The 17,575-nt window shown below is 36.3% G+C and overlaps 1 protein-coding gene and 1 pseudogene across 5 annotated transcripts in view; one reads left to right on the top strand and one right to left on the bottom strand.

Moving 5' to 3' along the window:
• The window catches only part of LOC108689521 (poly(rC)-binding protein 3), a 97,898-nt gene that overhangs the window by 73,681 nt on the left and 6,642 nt on the right, over positions 1-17,575 (top strand). For 4 of the 5 annotated variants that reach the window (XM_018196310.1, XM_018196307.1, XM_018196306.1 and 1 more), the window contains exons 3-7: positions 6,431-6,487; positions 6,823-7,221; positions 7,853-8,257; positions 14,863-14,959; positions 15,666-15,945. In XM_018196310.1, coding sequence (XP_018051799.1) covers positions 6,431-6,487; positions 6,823-7,221; positions 7,853-8,257; positions 14,863-14,959; positions 15,666-15,945 — 1,238 coding nt within the window. The remainder of the gene's footprint in view (positions 1-6,430; positions 6,488-6,822; positions 7,222-7,852; positions 8,258-14,862; positions 14,960-15,665; positions 15,946-17,575) is intronic. The other variant, XM_018196309.1, reaches the window with a different exon arrangement.
• LOC108689524 lies at positions 4,005-4,692 on the bottom strand (annotated as a pseudogene).

Raw genomic sequence — 17,575 nt, 5'->3', positions numbered from 1 at the left:
ATATATATATATATATACATGATGTGCGAGTGTGTGTTCAAAATCTCGCATCAAACAGCCTCCCACTGGATATCAATTGATATCCGTTTGTAGAGGCGCATTGGTTCGATTTGGAATAAATCACATTTATCGTTCGTATCTCATTTCGGAATGTATGATTTTTTAAAGGTTTGCGAGATGCATACTGTTTTAAAAAAATATTGAAAGCATGCTGCAACTATTTTTGAAAACATGTCGACCGAGTTTGTTGATCGAGTATATGATTAGCTTAGATTTACTTTTATGTTAACACATGAAAATGTCTAAAAGCATTCGCCATCGGCCATTCCGAATTTATTACAGTTGAAACGAGGTGAAAATTACAAAAGTGATTGAATACTAGAATATTTATAACTTTATTGATTAACATCTAGTGAGTTCTCTTTTTTTTTTTGTAATTTTCACTTCGTCTTAAGAACTGTATTAAATCTCCTGGACTGCGGTAACTTGTATTTGCTGGAATTCTAAGAAAAAGACATAATTGGTTAGCTGGCGTGGCGATGATAAATCTCAGACGCGTCACTCGCGGTCCTCACTGTCACTTACAGTATTCTCTTTTTGACAATTACTGTGAATTATTTATGAGAGGCCGACCGCGCCTTTCGACACATTGTGGCTGGTCACAGCATTCTGGCACGTAATATAATTCTTCCACCGGAATGGGAAAGCCGAGCTTATTTTACATCAGCTATTCGTATAAGTCCGGAGAACTAAAATAACGGAGCCTAATTTTATTTTTGTTTAATTGGTTTCTACAAGCCCGACGTTATCATTCGACAACGCAGATATGAATCGATACGAAGAACGGAACCGCGTGGAAGATAAGATTCCGGAATTACAAGGACGTTATTAGCGTCCTTTGTTATATCAAAGTCATTATTACGGAAATAAGTTTTACCCACGACAAACCATATCTAAGAATTAACCACTGAGATAATACCGCTATCGAGGTGACTTATAAAGGCCACATTTGTCATTACTAGTTGTATGTAACGTCGCGCGATCTCTTCTATTGAAAAATGATTTGAATGTTCTACAATTCTGCTAATAAAACGTATCATTGGAGATGTTCTCGAAATCACGTTTGACCACGCACGAGACAGACAATGTGTCCTGAAACGTATACGAACGTTTGACGCGATGCCAAGAATCCGAGGTTGTCGTTTTTTGCGTAAACTACATTGCGATCTTCGTGTCGCATAAACTGACAGATTTTCTATCGGCCACTCCGGCGAGATCGGAATTTCTGTCTGTGGAAAGGTCGATGAGAAATTGGTATTTACCGCAATCGTTGATATCATTGAACAATATTGCGTATTTTGCAGCATTGAGCACCTCAAATCAGATTCATCGAAGTTTATTGGGTATTACGCAGATTGAATTGAATTTGCGTGGAATTGCATGACTACTGTATTGGTCGTGTATTCTTGGTCATAAATTTTAAAGTAATCTTTGCTGCGATAAAGATGGATATAAATTCCATTGCAAATGATTAGGAAGAATCGATTACTTGGCGAGAGAAAACATCATCTGTTTATTGAAGCCACGTGACTTTCGAATTTATATTGGGAAGTCTGTATATTTTTTATTTAATCCTTCGATTCTTATCAAAATATTTTGAGCCCTTTTCATTAATTTTCGATTAAGCTAACTGACGATAACATCAACAGTTGCCTTATGCTTTTTATCAATGTAGATTATTTTCAATCTTGATTCAATTAATTAATTCTCCATCTTTTTCTAATTCTAAAAATTAGGAAAAGATGAAGAGTAAGAATCGAAGTTAAAGTTAATCTACATTAAGAGAAACGAGCATTAACCTCAATGTAACTTACACTTAGTGTTTATCTTTTTGTGTAATTTTTAGAATTAAAAAAGGTAAAGAGAAAATTAAACCGAGATTCAAGTTAATGTCACATTTGTGGAACTTTAGAACCTTAGAAAAAGAAGAGAGAGATGTGATATATTGAATTGCTACAGTTGGTACAACTGTAAGGTAATCGTCGGTTTACTTAAGCAGAGATTGATGAAAGAGATCCTCAAAGAAAGGGTGAAGTCTTTCATGCGAAGTCTCGGTTGACGGATTCAAAAACGGGGAAAATGGAGAACCATTGAAAAGATCATGCACAGGAATGAAGCAGAAGGCAATTACACGAACGTTTTAGTTCGACGATGACAAGGGAAGGAGGAGCACTCATGGTCATCGGCAAAAGCAATTTTCATTACACGTTCCAGCTCTTTGCCCTGCATGTTACGTCTTCCCTTTGTAGACATCTGCGAAAATGGCACACGGACTATGGATACCTTTATCTGAGATTTCATCTTCAATTATTTTCTCGATGAAAAATCCGATTTTAATAGCCGTTTTGTTTCCTCTTATTAGTCGTTAATCCTCAGTCCGTGAAATCGATTTCTTTTAAAAAAAAAATTCATAATTACAACGAAGTCATGATTATTGATAGTTAATAAACATACATACATATTTTATAGTCAATTGAGAATTCCACGAACGAATATGATATAATAACAAAAAAGAATAGATATCTGGAAAGAGGGAGGAATTCTCATAGATCTTATCTCAGAAAACTTCATCTTATAGATTGTGAGAGTGAAAGTTTTCCGGGAAATAGCACATAATTCGATGCTTATATCAGTTACATTATCCATGAGATTATCGAGTACAAAATTTTTTGCAGAAAAGTTGCTCCACGGGAGCACTGACCTTTCGCGACAAGTGTCAAAGTTTATTTAGTCTGTACTCGTTATCATTCTAGGAACACGTCACCTACCAACGTTCTGCTTATAATTAATTATCGTGCGCGAGGTGCAATACTGCTCGTCGTAGCACGAGTAATTAATGTCCGCCGGCTCGGTAATTAATCGCATAGCAGTTAGACGCCAATGTCCCTTTCGATGCGCAGATCTTTCGCCAACAATCGTACATCTGCCAAGTTTTACAATTCGCTGTTAATTCTTTCTTCTGAGTATTAGAACGATGGACACAGGCAGAAGTTTTCCAACAAACTCTACGTTCAATTTTACTTATCTGATCGAATTGTTATGCGAGAGATTTGTGATGAGACAACACCAAATCGTTAGAATTTTTTCAAGTTGGTAAACTCCGGGAATAATTAAATTGAATTATAGAAAGGAATTTCGACATTAGAAAGCTAAAGAGAAGTAAGAGAGACTACACATAAACACATGTGCACTCATATGGATTCGTGCTAAAGTACGACAGAAATTTTTGCGTGTTCCTGCATGTTTGAACGATACTTGGTCATCTAAAGCCGTGTGTGAGGGTCAGTCTCATCCGGCATCTTCCCTAATGTTTTTGGAGGGTCACCCGACAGTCTGTCAACCCTTTGAATCTAATTCTCTCACCAGATCTAAATGAACCACTGCATCCCCAGTACGAGAAAATATTTCCGTGGCAAATCTCATTATATCCGTGTTTTTAATGTCTCGACGATGATATGTCGACTACGTCACGGCGTATCCAAGGGTTCATCCCCTCGTCAACGTGTTTTTTCCCTCGAGGTGTCTGCGTTTAGTTACAGCAGGATGAAAATCAACTCGCGTTTGAAGATTAATGACGGAAAGAGTAGTACCTTACTAATTACGCGTACATTTAGTACAAGACTAATCCAATTAGCAGGTTACGAACATCTTTTACATGACTATTTTTTTTTCGTTAATTAATAATACTTGGGAATATTTTAACAGAACGTCTCTCTAGGCTAAACATTCAAGATTCATCTAACTTTTTTGTAATTTTATAATTGTATATATATTTTAAGTTATACTTTTCGTAAATTAAAAGTTTTTTTATCCTTTTTTTTTATATTTTATCACATCTTACAATAACGATAGTTTTAATACAACAAAAACAAATCAAGCAATGTCGAGTGTTTTAAGTCGTCGTGTTGACGTTACAATTCAGACATGGCGAACACATTGATCTCTCACGGACGTTTATTAATTATACGCCTCTTTACTTGACTCGCCAATGCCGCGCGTGTTGCAAAACGTACTTTGGAAGCTCTGCAAACGAGTAAACGGATAGTCTCGGGCAGCCTCCTTCGCGCGAAATAAATACGTCTGGCCGCATTTTTGGCCAGAGGGGCATTATGTCTGCTGGTGGAGCACGCACCGTGATCTTCAGACTGGACACTGGCCAGGGCCGAAAGCCAATCGGCGGATGCATCGCGAATTATCGTGTTTCCATTATCCTTCTAATGACATAGTCCTAATGACTCATTCTTAATGACTACGATCTATAAATCAATATAACTCAGTAAAAAACAGTTTAATAAACTGCCGACCTTTACGTAAAACTGAGATACATTTTGATCTACAGTTCTTTTAGCTATATCCAACAAAAAAAAGCATTGCAAAACTTCTATGAATAAAAAATTGCAATCACTTATATTTTTAATTTCTCTGATAAACAGCAGTAAGTCTCTCTTACATGAAATCATCTCTAATTTTATTTTAATTTTCAGCATTACAGTATGCTGGCATTTGTCGAACAAAGTCATGGTCGTTAGTGCGCGTTCGATCTTATGATATTATTATGGTGTAAATATTTGGCTCGAGTACAAGCCGACTCGTAACTGTTATCCAAATATTTTCTTTCCGTCTCAGCCACATCAATGTCTTTCTAATCCCGCCGGTTGGATCCAGTCATTTTATGAGAGAGATGACAATTGATAATCCCAAAACACACTGAGAAGAAGGATTCTCCTGCTTCCTCTTATTTTCTTCGCCACCAATGTATTTTGTTTTGGACTTTTGAGCAAGTCTGGACTCCAGCAGGTTTGGACGTCGGCCAGAATCACTGGCCAACCGATCATATACGCGAGCCCTCAGGAATCATTCCTGCAATCGTAGAACAACTCAAAAGATCTCTTATTTTTGTTGCACCGTCTTATCCAAATATTAAAGATTTAATTTAATCTGGATGACAAATTCGTAGCTCAATAAAACTATCTTTCTCATTTGCTTATCGTTTACCGTATAACTAAAATGTATTTTGCTGGCGCTTCTCAAATTAAAATTAACGTTCAAGATGTGTAAGACACTTGAAGCTAGGTTTTTTTAAATTCTATGTATTCATTCATCATAGTATATTATTCATTATCTTTTGCGTTTTATTCCACCTCTTATGGCGACGTGATGTATTCACAGAAGTAGGACAATATCGGAAAACTTTTAATCTTATTTCATCAAAGTAGGCTGCGCTCAAATTATTGACCGGTACAGCAACGTGGCTATACTTATCTCTCGAAAGCGATATCCGAGGAGCCGCCATGACGTTCTATCCTGACTTGATAACGTCGCTCGACACGATCTGATCTCTCGAGGACTTGCAATCTCGCGAATTTTGCCGATCGTCGTCTGACCCTCATAGCTGGCGCATCGCCAAGTCTTCTTCCCTCATCGTCTCGCTGTCTTCTTGTTCCAGCTATATTTGCCTCGGCGTGCATCTAATTCGTCGGCGATGACGCTTGTCCGATGCGCTACCTTGTGCACGTCAATAGGAATTCACGACTGTCGCCGTCGCTGATTTACTTACATTCGCGTGGAACGAACGGCAAAACTATAGAAATATATAAATCTAATTAGGGTCAGCATCGCGAAATGTATTCGAATAAGTTTGTGCCTAAGCTGGCACGCAACTTCATTCTCATAAAATATTCCGATGTAACAGACGAGTCGTTGTTTTAATGCATGAAATTTGGTCCTCCTAAACCAGATAACGATAAACTGATAGCACGAAGTACGTGAAACTCGTTAACGTTGCTAGAAACGTTGGCACTTCATCCAAGAGACATCGTCTAAGTTTAGAGAAAGCGCAGGAATATACCCGCTGGTCGCTTCGAAAACCTAACAGTGACATTATCCGAGGTCAGATGGTATCAGAGTAGACACGAAGTCTGAGTAGACATCAGCTATTTGTGTATATCTACTAATTATAAGCTTGCGTGCCAATTATGTCATTTATCGCGTATATGTCACAGTTACTTCCTTCTATGCATAACGAACTGATATATCAAAAATGAATGATATCGATATATTTAGTTTAGCAAAATTGTACATTATACATCTGCAATGCGAACGCGTTGAACATATATTCTATCATTATCGATTGATAACTGATATGTAATTGTATTGTACCAATTATGTTTTTATTATACGATATAATAAATAACAAATATTACAATATCGCGCTATTTCGTTTCATCAACAGATTTGTTAACAATTTCTGCATTATTTAGAATATAAGTAGTCAAGCGTATGTGCGTTTGTGTTATTGAATTTAATATACAATAAAAAATCTTACTAAAAATAGTATTTAAATTAACGTAATATTTTTATTTTATTGCAGGAAGTTGGTAGCATTATCGGAAAAAAAGGAGAGATCGTCAAGAGGTTCCGTGAAGAAGTAAGTATTAATTCTTGAAGAAATATGTCTTCTGATAATGAAAAAAAGAGTTATGACCGCATCACGTATCATAAGATGATATTCTACGTGAAAGCTTGTAAATTATTACTGTCTATTATTTTATTAGTTTCAGCTATCAAGGACAAATTACATTTACAAGTCTTTTAAATTTGTTTTCTACTTTAATCATTTTCTCACTAATATACACTAACTTGACCTCTCAGGATAGCAGGCATTGATTATCGAATATTGGAAGCTGAAAATAGCTTTATATACGTGCATATTATATGAAGACTCATAATCGGTAATATTTTTTTTCCGTTCGTCCAACGCAGTCCGGCGCGAAAATCAATATCTCCGACGGTTCCTGTCCGGAACGGATAGTGACTGTCACTGGGCCGACGAACTCGATCTTCAAGGCGTTCACGCTGATATGCAAGAAGTTTGAGGAGTGGTGCTCTCAGTTCCACGATGTTCCGGGTAGCGGTGCCGGAGGTGGCGGTGGTGTATCGAGGCCGCCCATCACACTCAGACTGATTGTTCCCGCTTCGCAATGCGGCTCCCTGATCGGCAAAGGTGGTTCTAAGATCAAAGAAATTCGGGAGGTTACTGGCGCCTCTATTCAAGTCGCTTCCGAGATGCTGCCTAATTCGACGGAACGTGCAGTAACCATATCCGGTACCAGCGAGGCAATCACGCAATGCATATATCATATTTGCTGCGTTATGCTAGAGGTACGTACCATCGTTTTGCGACGTCATAATGATCGATCATTCTAAGTGTTATAGTTCTCACTTTAGTACTTGATTCTGTAGAAACTGTTTGTAATAATTATAACCGAAAATAACCTACATAATCATAAGCATGCTATTAATTTTGTTGAACATATAGGTATAGAAATACAGTTTACAGTTATTAATCTGTTAATAAATACAATAGTAAGCATTAACAATCGAGACTTAAAAGCAATACTTATTATATCGATTTAATCTTGAAAAGAAAAGATTGCACGTATTTAAATGATTTCATTGAATTATGACGAGTTAGATTAACCTACTAAAGTACAGATTAAATTAGTATAATATTCATAACAAATGTATTCATAACAATGTATTCATAACAATAATTACATTTGAATTTTTTTCATTATTTATAAGTTTCTTCAGAGAAATGCAATACATGTAACTACAGCTGTAAACAAAGTTTTCGACGCTAAAGTAATTCTTTTTTTTTTATTCATATCGTATCATTTTTGGACTTTAATAGGATAAAAGAGCCATCTTTTGATGCGATAACGCGAATGTACCAAATGTAATGGCTCGATCGGTGTATTCGCACTCGTGCGTATGTTTCTTTCTGTTTCAGTCCCCTCCCAAAGGTGCCACGATCCCTTATCGCCCCAAACCCCAAGTCGGTGGGCCAGTGATCCTGGCTGGTGGGCAAGCCTACACCATCCAGGGTAATTACGCGGTGCCCGCCCACTCGGACGTAAGTACAGTATTACCATTGCCCGCGCCCGCTGCCGGGCCCACCCCGCCCTCGCTGAGTACCCAAACTTTGACGACCTCGCCCTTCGCGGCCCACCCCTCATCCTCGGCCTTCGCCGCTTCTCACGGGCACCCGCTCCTATCCACGGCCCATCTTACAACCCCACATCATCCTCTCCACCCAAGCCCCTTACACGCCAGCGTGGCAGGCCTCGCCGACCCCCTGCTGAAGAGTGGACACTTGCAGGCAGCCCTCCCGCCCGCACACCTCGTGGCAGATGCCGTAAGTCTTTTGTTTTTCGTGCTCCACCCTCTCCCTCCACCCCTTCTTGATCACCAACCTGGCTACCACATATCTCCCGGGTAACAATATACATACGATGGATTTCCGTTCTATTTGTCCGAAAAATCAATATACCCTCCCGATTCAGTGTCTCCTTATTGTACGATCCTTAATATATCCGGCAAAATTTCAAACTGGCAACCTCGACAGATGGTTTTACGTTGGAATGATTACGAAGAAAGAATCAGATGGTTCTCGGGGAAACAGTACTTTCGAAGCTGTTTCTTTAAAAACCTAGATAGATCTAACTGAAAATCTGAATAGAAACGTCTGAATATATGTTGAAAGGCTAATATTAACGCAGTTAAAAATTTCTTATTTGTAGTACGTTTTCATATCTATATATTATTATGTTTTTTTGTATAGTAGTTAAGAAAGAGAAATCACTTGCGCAATGAATCTACACTTGTTCATGGTATTAGTGGGATTAATTTGCGGTTAAGTTAATGCGCAATCGGAGGGTAGAAAGTTTTATAGATAAATGAATGATCAAGTGTAGTTACTTGTTTATTGCAACAGCGACTGAACAGTAGTTTTCGTTAAAGATAAAAGAGTGTTGTGAGAAATAGATTAATGTGATGCTTTTATTTAATCATGATCCTTGATCTTTTTTGTGATTTAATTTTATTAACATTTTTTTGTTATATTGAATCTTGGCTGTAGTGATTATTATGATAAATTTCATATTTAAAATACAGATGAAACTATATTTTAAATATGAAATTTATCATAAATATTTTAGAAATTATTTCGAAATATATTAAATATTTATATTACGTTCGAAACTGAAATAACAGTTTACATAATGTTTATATATATATCTTATATCATGTTTTAAAAATCATTTCTTTTTTCATTAATAAAAAAATAATGTTTAGACATATTGAAATATTTACGTATCTCATTTATAATTATTTTGTAAACAATGTATTGATAAGAATTTTCACTGACTTCAATGTAATTCTGGATTCGAGATTATTCCAATTTTCACCAAATGTCGTGGCAGCTCACAATTTATCAATATATTTCATTATTATCTAGGTCACTTGATCCTTTCCCTCTTTGCTGTCCTCTGTCTCCCTCCGCATATATGCATCATACTTCAGCTTTTCTGCTCGATATCCCTGTACGGTTTTGAGCTTTCTATTCAGGAATATTCATGTCACAATATTCTTATCTTCGATTGCTTGAAGATGCGATCAAAAGGATCCTGTCGCACGATTAGGCTCTGACCGTACATACCTTCAAACATTTTCTATCTAATCGCATGACTTCGACTGCAGAAACATCTAATTAAACATAACATGGAACGAAATAAAGCATGCTGTAATTATATTTAATAACTTCCAACATGATTACATCAGAAATTATTTTGCCCTTCGGTGTTGGAAGATTTCTCACATCAGAAATACGAAATGTTCACGATGTATTTCGTTGAAATTTTTATAAATTATATTTTAATAAATGATGAGAAAGCTTGTTTTTTCATATTTTTAGAATAGATGAATATCTTTTCATAATTTTATGATATCAGCGAAGTCACGCGAGATTTTCTAGCTTTGCTTTATATCCGTATGAGCTGTTACGTGCATGCTTTCCTCTTTGGATTATTTTTTTTTTTTTTCTAAATTGTATAGACATTCATCCACGCTTCTAACAAGCTCAACCTGAATCTGTATGTACTCGTGTCTCCTTTGTGTATGCTTGCATTTGGTAGTGGGTTGATCACCTTAAATATTGCTTGCCGTCCTTCACAGTGCATAGAGAAATATTAAGATGCATGCTATGTACAAAGAGTGCAATTGTACGACGTGAGCTCCGATATCAAGTAATGAAATTCGTTAGTTTGATTTTAATGAATAATTAATATTTATGCGATTGAGTTCGATTTTTGTCAATTCAATTCTAAGAGAACTGGATTGACAAAATTTAATAAAATGGAACTGATTATTCTTATTCAATGTTAATCGATCTTATTTTATATTAATCGATTTGCGTCTTTTTTAATGACAAATATTGCAAATTCAAGTAAAATTTGAAATTTTTATCTAAAACTTGGTATCTGAAAATTTTGGTCGTGCACTGCATTTATATCGTTCCGTTGATGATCGTATTGAACTATCAATTAGTTGTTTTATTCTTTTATGTATAATCTATCTTTATCTCCTATCATTCACATCTATTTTTAGATGAGAAAAATACAGGATATGCACATTAGAATTGATCGGTCTCTATAATATGTATTCGGCACAGACGTACTGCATCAAGCAGATAAATAGCCCAGTTTTCTCGATACGATCATCGTCCGAGAGCAGCAATTTGTGCGCTCTCTCGGAAGGAACTTGGAGGCAAAATGGGGATTTGTTCCGAGCCTCGCGCCAAACGATCGGGCCTGCTTAGCATGAATGCTTGCTCACGGGTCGCACAATGGATTTGTCATGGCTTGTCGTTGGATTCGGTCAGGGAGAGAGTGAGAGAGAGACGTATAGAAGGTCCCAGATGTTACTGCTACAAGTCTCAACGAACGGCTTGCGATCAATGAGGAGACCAAATCACCAAATAGCCGACGCTCTAATTCCGGGCTACTATGGTAGTGCTTTAAAAATCCACTCATCCGGCCGATCGATCGGCAGATGCCATGAAACGTCACTCTGATAAATGCCTGATCAATTGAATTGTTCTCGAGACACAATAGGAAGTTTTATCAGTCGAATATGCTGTTTCAATATTTTAATTACGACAGTTTGTTATGTTGTTTGATATATTTATATAACTTGGTTGATATTTTAATTTAGTAAAAAGGTTGCTTTTTGTGTTTTCATATTCGGATATCAATATCCGAATATGAGAGTACGGAGTACCAGATCAAATGTTTCAATCTTTTGCCTTTTAATAGTGATTATATAATTCTGGTAAATTTTATCATTTCGCTTTGAAAACATAAATATAAGTTAAATTTTACGTTACACTAAAATAGATAAAAATTAATGACCTATATTCTTTCTTTATTGATTTGTCAAAATATGTTTATTTTTCCTAAAGTATTTTTATAAATAGAAAATCGTTATCTTTTTTATCGAATCTTCTATGGCGAAACTTTTGAGATCAATCATGTAAATATTTTCATAAAGCATTATCAGGATGACGTGTCGTCGTGTCTCACCTTCTGTCCTATCTTCTCTTTCTGTGCGCTCTTCAACGACCGACGTCCGACACGGAGCCCGACTTCCTCGAGTCCGATTTGCTACCCGGAAACGAAACAAACGAACACAAAATGCGCAATAAAAAAGAAACGTGTCTATACCATAATACATCCCATTATCCATAAATATATTACAATTTGACCAATTTTTTTATTTTCTTTTGTTTTATGTTTTTTATTTTCCTTTCTTCCAGTTTCGATTATTGTCCGTTAACTTCGAGAGACGTGGCTGAAAGGGTGGGGTTAATTTGTAGAAGCGATAAATAAATAATAAATTATGACAAAGTCACAAACGAACAAGGACATGCATGCGTGGCACGAAAAGAGGTAGATTACCTAGATATATTATTACTATTGCGCTTTATATCTACTTTCACGATCCCATCTTTAATACTTTCTCAGTTTCTCAGTCTGCTTGATGAACTCTTACGGCTTACAGTACACGGTTACTACTTCGCTTCTTCTCCTGATACACTGTCTCTGATTTTGTGTTTTTATTTCTGTTTATCTCTACACGGTCTCACATAAGAAATCGTTTCCTGCTCTCCTTTTTAAAATTGACTTCCCTTATCCGATCACAACCTTTTTAAAATTGATTTCCTTTAAGAATCAACTGAGAACATAGGGAAAAAAACATATTTAAAATTTCAATTTAATTCTCTGATTGTTTCTTTTATTTCTCGCTTTTTATATATAAAATACAATTGTCCAATTTCAGGTTTTGTGAAATTTTATTTTAATTATATATGTCATAAAATTATTAAATTTATATTTAAAAAATATTTTTTGCCTTTAAATAGATTTAAAATTATTTATGAGACTTATTTAAATTGCTATAAAATTGGATTAAATACATTTTTTTTATGATTTTAGGAAGTTTAAGTTTTGGTTCAAATTAAGAGAAATAATAAAAATAATAACTATATGAAATTTAAATCAAATTTTACATGATGTATTTTCCAGATGAAACATTTCGAATGTTTTGATTGAAATAAAAAAAATATTTGAAAAATATTAATTTCTTTCAAACTATTGAGTGATTTTTAAATAAATTATTTTCGATAAAACGCTGATCTGTTTAGTATACCAATTACATTTATTTATATGTACGTAAACCTTTGTTTAACTTCGTGAGAAATAAAAGATAAGTTACGCGAGCATAAATACGTGTACACGCATTTAATATCTCTCTTGTCGCGTTATGTTTTGTTCGTTTTTCCACTTCCATCCTGAGTTGCTCATTGTCCTCTTGGCGTCCTGTTTAGAATAGCATGGCTTCCGGCACTTTTTAAGCTAAGAGTCAGCGACGAGTTCGTGTAAGGGTGGGCTGCCCTGTTACGTTTCCACCAGTTAAGCACATTTGAGAGATCATGTCGGGACGGTTTGTCTACGAGACGAGGCGTTTACATATTCGTGAATAGACCCTTAATATTTTTCAGATAATTTATTGATTGCAAACATTCTAAACTCCTTATCTTGAATTTTCAATTACTGAAAATATATCCGATAAAACGGACGATTGAAAAACTCAGCAAATATAGAGTATTCGTCGGTTGTCATTAACTATTGACGTTAGAAATTTTATATGTTCATATTTCTATATCATAACAATATAAACGTATATATTAAGATAATATATATTAATAATGCATATCTATATATGTATATGTAAATATTATCTTAATATATATTAATTTCAGACAGTGTTTCATACAGTGCAACAGCGCTTAGAAATTTTGCACATAAGTTAGTTTAGTTGATAACAGTGATATAGAGAATGAAGTATTATCACTCGTTTAAGGTACATACATACATCCCTTCCTATCTACCTTTCATTTCATCCTTTTTAAAAATAAAAATAGAATATATCATTATTAGTAATTAGATACAATTTTTCTTCAAACGTTTTGTATTTGCTTCAAACGATTAGCTTATTTTAATGTTTACTAAATAATTATTACAGCCAATCAAAATAATTTATGACTAATTATTAGAATACTTAGTCATCTTCTGATTACAATAGTAACTGCAACATGCCGTTAATAGGAATAGTAGTGGATTATACTTGATGAAATGCGATAAAATCTTTGTCGGTGCAAATAAACTGATGTTAAACTTCATGTAAGTATTTGTATAACGTGGAAACGGTAGGTGCAAAGAGAATTGCTGCGTTACATTTCGTGCGATTTAACGGTATCGCGAGAATACAAGGATATAAACATCCTTCTTCTCTCCGCGCTCGTTCGCTCTCTCTTTCTGTAATTTCTGAGCGCCCCTTCCTCATCAAGCTGTCCCTAAGTAATTTCTGCCACGATTTTCGAACTAACGCAACGCGATTCGAAATAGTTTATCTTATTGACGGCCATTCTGTGTACCGTTTATCCTGCCAGAGCAATTTTCCGAGATATATTGCCGTTTATCAATTTAATGCATTTCAGAGATATGCGAGATTTTATATTTTTGCGATAAACTCGAATGGAATGTTGTAGACTGCTTAAGGCGACTGGTAGATACGGTTCTACTTCAATTTCCGTATACATTATGAAGCAAAGGAATTTTTTCGATGGATTATTTGTTGTTAAAAAATGAAATTTAAAGTATTTTCAAAAATAAATAAATCGAATATAACATACGGCCAAGATTTCAAAACGCTTAAAAATTGAACAATTGGAATTTGTACAAGTATTGGAATTTAATCTTATTTTCTCTTAGATGTCAGTTGTTACTAGAGTGTCTTTTCGAATCTTAATCTATTTTACAATAGTTTCTATATCGAATTAACAATTTATTGACACGGAAAGACATAACATACACTGATACGCGAAAAATAAATTTAACATTCTAGTAAACTTTTCACATAAGAGAGAGTAAGAACAAACGTCGTTCAAACTTTATCTATGCGACACTGAAGTCTTTGTTCTAGGTCGATATATGTAATTAAAAACGGTACGCTCGAATGGCTATCGTAGAGCCCGTTATGAGGAAGCCGTCGGACCGGTCCCAGGAAGTCGGGACGAGGCGTTGATTATGTCACGACGTAATGAGTCCGGAATGATCTAATTAAATTGTCGATTGTGAAAGATATCACTTGTCCCCCTTCTTACATAGAATCGAACGTTCTCTCTCAGCGAGGCTGCCCCTGAGCTAAGAATTCTTGCTCGCAATTGGAAATTCTCGAGCGTGATGCGCGAGGTGGCGAACATGTTCAAGCATATATAGATATACTTCTCGGTGTCGTCATAAACCCCATCTCCTCTTAAGCACCCCGAGTGATTGTTCGACGCGGATCCCCCCCTCCCCCTCCCCCATTTTTGAACGATGGATCTCTTCGTCGTTGTTACAGATGGGCAAACTGGGCAGCAATCCTTTGGCTGGACTAGCAGCCTTAGGCCTTGGAGGTCTTGCCACACCGGCAAATACTGGTGGTCTTAATCCAGCAGGTAAGTCAATACATGTCTTCAAAGAAATTGTAGGTTGGCAATCCCCGTATCCTGTTGATGTTGTTCTTTGTTTCGCAAAATTATGTAGAAGAGATTAATAAACTCGTTTTATCTTTTTATTTTCATTGTGGTATATATTGAATTGTATGATGTTGAGTGGTATCAGTCTCGCGACTCTTACATCTCGCAAAGAAACAAATTTACATGTTTGAACTGATAATTTTCTCAATTATTTTGATATATTTTTAAAAATTATTTATAATTTTGTACATTTTTTACGATTGTTAACACAATTTATAAAGCAATTGACAATAGACTATCTGTTGAAATTTCAAAATTAAGTTGATAATAATCAATGTGGTATTGCAATAAATTTTTCCTGTGAACGAACTTTACCGATTAAGAGTTATGTTAATACAGATTCGTATACCGCAATGAGAAGTTAAATTTATCTATGAACTGTTCTCACAAACATTAGTTAAAGTTTATTGGTTCTAGAGTAGAACTGAAAGAAGAACGATAGCATCAGCAAGCCACAATTCAACTTTGATGCAACTAATTTATAGAAGCAGCCTTATACAAACGTATTTCTTCCAGTTGCCTCACTGGTTTCTAGTTTTATAAAGGAAAACTTTTTCGTGAACTTTTCATTACGACCAACATTCAGGAAGAAACTTTTCTAATATTTGCGCAATTGATGGCATAGCGTTAGCTGCATTGGCTGGAAGCCAGCTGCGTACGAACAACACGAACAGGCAGCAACCGGCGGCGAACAATCAGACGCATGAGATGACCGTGCCAAATGAGCTGATCGGTTGCATCATTGGGAAGGGCGGTACTAAGATCGCCGAGATCCGTCAGATCTCCGGCGCCATGATCCGAATCAGCAACTGTGAGGAGAGGGAGGGCGGAGCAACGGACCGCACGATCACCATAACCGGGAACCCGGACGCCGTAGCGTTGGCACAATATCTCATCAACATGAGGTGAGTACTACGTGGTCTGTATCCCATATTCCTCAAGCCTATCAAACCGAAGGTCAACCTTCGGACCGACAGGAAGCCATTCCAAGAGGTTCGTCCAAGGTTCGGCTTTCGGTGTGTCACCGAAATCCATTTTCAATAGAAAGCAGTCGAACTCGTCCCGGCTACGTTTTACAGTGGATCGCGATGCATTTTCCCCTTGATCTCTTTTTATTTATTTATTTATTTTTATTTATTTTTCCCACATTTCTGCCGACACTGCCCGCTAAATTGGTGACGTGTGTCGCTGGCGTAGAGTGATTTCTTATTGACCTTACTCATGATCGAGATCCGCCGATTCGCCTGTTTATATTATTCCTCACACAACCTGTTGCCTCACTTAATTTTGATGTCTTCTTAATGATGAGATTATATAAGGGATAGTCGAATCGGCACTCCTCGCGATATCTCCCATCATTACTGTTATCACCCTTGCTCACGACAACCCGCGTATAGATGACTTTCGTCCATTTTCCTCTGTCCATTAAGCTACTGCACAAAATATTGTAAACTATACATAAATTTAAAATTAAAGATAAAATTTTAACACAATATGCTTAACAATACGTTGTTCTCGTAAAAGGGATAGTTATAAGACGATATATATTTTATTTTCTTCCCAAGAAATTTGCAGTTAAAACGGACATTAAAGAAGTTTTACTCTATTTCTGAGAAGATTATAATTGGCATTAGGAGAAAAGTCGTCTTTACTGCGTGTCGCCGCGAGAGATGTTATAAAAGAGGTGGTGTTACGCTGAGGATGATACTACTACAAAATACGCGCATAGTTTTTTAACAAGCAATAATAATAATAATCATCGGAGAAAATTTCTCTGGGTGAAATAATAGAAAAGAAATCGCGTCGCGTAACGCCACCTCAGTTTACAGCGAAACAGGTCGTACGTAATCGTAAAGTAACGATGCGAGGAGAAGACGTCACATCTCGACGGCCATGATCGAGGTACCAGCGTTCATGTATGCAGATACTGGAAGACATCGACATCGGCCGTAAGACGGAAGAGGATCTTAATCCTTTATTTCCAGGTCCTGTCTTCCAGGTCCAGTACCCCGAGTATCCTGCAGACACAACTCCGTTCAACATCTGTTCCCATTGTCGCTGGCTGTCCTTTCAAGCAAATAAACTACCGACTGAAAGACATAATGAAAAGATGTACGAGGACTGTCGCTCTGTTAGTGACAATCAATCCCGAACAGTCCCAAACAATCGTATCACAGTTCCTCCTTTCGATTCGTTTTTTAATGACACGAATTTCTTTCTAGTTTGACAGGCTCCCGGTAATGGACGATCAGCTTATAACATTTACGCTTACATTTCCATTTTGTGTATTTATAATTCAGTTCGCGAAAAAGAAAACAAGATACTGGTATATTTAAATTTGAAGTCGCGAGTATGTTTCTGGCATTATGTTTAGAAAAATATATGCATTACGTATATATGCAAACGTCGTGCCTTTATTTGCGCGATAAAATGTGAAGGGTTTTCCTCGTCCTTGCCAGGAACCTTCGCCATAGCATCTTTACATTTTAGTTATATGCTTTCATCACTGTTGTTGCCATCGCTTAATGTTCATTG

The sequence above is a fragment of the Atta colombica genome, unplaced genomic scaffold, assembly GCF_001594045.1.
Source record: "Atta colombica isolate Treedump-2 unplaced genomic scaffold, Acol1.0 scaffold27, whole genome shotgun sequence".
Lineage (NCBI taxonomy): Eukaryota > Metazoa > Arthropoda > Insecta > Hymenoptera > Formicidae > Atta > Atta colombica.
Note: the sequence above shows the minus strand (reverse complement) of the source record. Positions and strands in the feature narration are given on the sequence as shown.